The sequence below is a fragment of the Triticum aestivum genome, chromosome 1A (assembly GCF_018294505.1).
Source record: "Triticum aestivum cultivar Chinese Spring chromosome 1A, IWGSC CS RefSeq v2.1, whole genome shotgun sequence".
In the NCBI taxonomy this organism is placed as follows: Eukaryota; Viridiplantae; Streptophyta; class Magnoliopsida; order Poales; family Poaceae; genus Triticum; species Triticum aestivum.
In genome coordinates, this window is record NC_057794.1 from 459,116,601 (window position 1) to 459,118,924 (window position 2,324).

The 2,324-nt window shown below is 49.0% G+C and overlaps 1 protein-coding gene across 1 annotated transcript in view; it reads left to right on the forward strand.

Moving 5' to 3' along the window:
• Positions 1-571, forward strand: part of LOC542791 (glycine-rich protein 2) — a 1,350-nt gene extending 779 nt beyond the window's left edge. The window contains exon 2 of the mRNA XM_044479907.1: positions 1-571. Coding sequence (XP_044335842.1) covers positions 1-287 — 287 coding nt within the window. The 3' untranslated portion in view covers positions 288-571.
• Positions 572-2,324: the final 1,753 nt, after the last annotated feature.

The following is a 2,324-nucleotide window of genomic DNA, read 5'->3' on the forward strand; positions in this document are numbered from 1 at the left end:
GCGGCGAGGAGGGCCACATCTCCAGGGACTGCCCCCAGGGCGGCGGCGGTGGCGGCGGATACGGCGGTGGTGGCTATGGAGGAGGCGGCGGCGGCGGCCGCGAGTGCTACAAGTGCGGCGAGGAGGGCCACATCTCCAGGGACTGCCCCCAGGGCGGTGGTGGTGGCGGCGGCGGCGGCGGCTACGGAGGCGGTGGTGGCCGTGGCGGCGGCGGCGGCGGTGGCGGCTGCTTCTCCTGCGGCGAGTCCGGCCACTTCTCCCGCGAGTGCCCCAACAAGGCCCACTAGGCGGCACAGCTCTTCAGATCTGAGTGCCCCGTTTACCCTCGCTCCTTTACCTACCTCCTGATTCTGCAGCAAGTCATACCCTATACCTATCAGTACTAGTATTAGTCGCCGTAGCGTTTCCCCCTGCTGCTCGATCCGAGCTTGGTTCCAGAAGAATTGCTGGTGGTGTGTTCGTCGTTAAGATCCAAGTTATTTTGTTGTCTCTCTGTGATGAGGACACAGATCTATCTATGTGTTGGATGGACTAAGTTATCGAAGTCAAGTTTGGTTTCTTGAGATTGATCTATGATCTTGCATGCCTAGTGTTTATCTTGCATGTCTGCCAGGCTTGAAAGCGTTGATTCTGATATTCTGTTCTAGGCTAGTGGTGGTGGATTATTTTGGAATCCTGTTCTCCCATTTATGTGCGATTCCATTGGCGTTTTGATAGTGGTATGATTCGCAAGTTTGATGCTTCATGTTCAACAGGTTCATGGTTCCAAATCTTCAACAGGTCAATTCTTATATGTTCTTGTGCCACTGTCTGCTGTTAGTAGATTCTTCACATGCCACTAGCTTGCAAAATGCATCCTAGATCTTTTTGCATCCGTCCTAAGCAAGACACGTTGATTCCTTGCTATGATAGAAGACAAATTCAATCAGCTCTGCTGTTCCCATTACGCCCACATTTCATTATAAGCTTAATCTGAATTCAGCAGTCTCTTGCTTAAGAAAGAAGGCACCTTAGCTTACTGATTAAGCCTGAAGCTCCGTTGCAGCTTAGTGGAGTAGTGTGCTTTGTCTGGGATGAACAGAATGGAATCATGTCGCTTTAGACTTGGGGGATGCGAAGAATAACAGCCTAAATTTTTATCTCCTTCCAACAAATGACTCTAGAGCACATGAACTATGATTGAATAAATCTTTATGAGCTTACGCTTTTTAGCATTTTTCATAGGAAATTTAATAGCCACTCCCAAATGAAACCATGATATGAAGTACACATCTCAAATTTTCCAGATCTCCTGTGTCCTTTGCAGGCAACGAGCAGGGGGAGGGACCCTGCCCCTGCAGTCGTACTTGGTAGTCTTTTTAGTCCTGAATGGCACTTTGTCGGGTAATCTCATCGGGGAGGAAACTCCGGCGAGCCCTGTTCGTGGCCGCCATAGCTGTTGATGTGCTCGTCCTCTTCGATGCTGGCAACAACTTTCTGCAACGCATCTTAAGCGCGGTAGTCGGCGTTAGTGTAGGGATGGAGGCAACCAAATCGGTTTCTCCCAAGTTCCCTTTGTTTCCCTTTAGCTCCAACAAATTCCTTGTAGAATTTGGTCATCTTTATTTCGTTTCTCTAGCGTTGTTGGTCTAGGTTTTCTCTCCAATTTACCTTGTGGTCTCTGCTTATTGGTATGAATTGAAGACTGCCTTGAATTCCTAACTTATGGCTTGGGTTCCTCCTTATACGTTTTCATGGTCGATTGGTTGCTAGGTCCAATCAATGCTTGTCGATGCTCTCTCCAACCTCTCTGACTTGGGGCCCCGCATGGTGACCATTGTTTCAACCTGGTGGCGCTGTAGGGGCCACTCCGTGGTACTCTCTCCGGTCCGATTTACTCAGTCGTGGCTTTAGTTTAAATTGAACTAAAATCATGACGAGTAAATCGGAATGGAGGGAGTAGGTTTTATAGGGCGCATTTCTCACGGTCGGAGCTTGGTTGTTGAAGATTGTAGTAGGACAAGAGGGGTGGTGGTTTTTTTTTTTCAAATCAAACGCAGAAGAGAATTATCCAGTTAATTAACGAGAAACCAGGTGAAAACCGTCATAATCCGCTGAGCGGCACACATAGTATACCCCACACGCCCCCTTTGAGAGGGCCTCGCCGAGCTAGTACACATGTGTCATCATCATCACTTCTTCAAAAGCGACGTCATTGCCATCCCTAATCCCCGTCATCACTTCTTCAAAAGCGACGTCATTGCCATCCCTAATCCCCGAGCAAACGACTCTGATTTCATCGTAGACAAGCATCAACCCAACGCACACCATAGGGGTCATGTGGA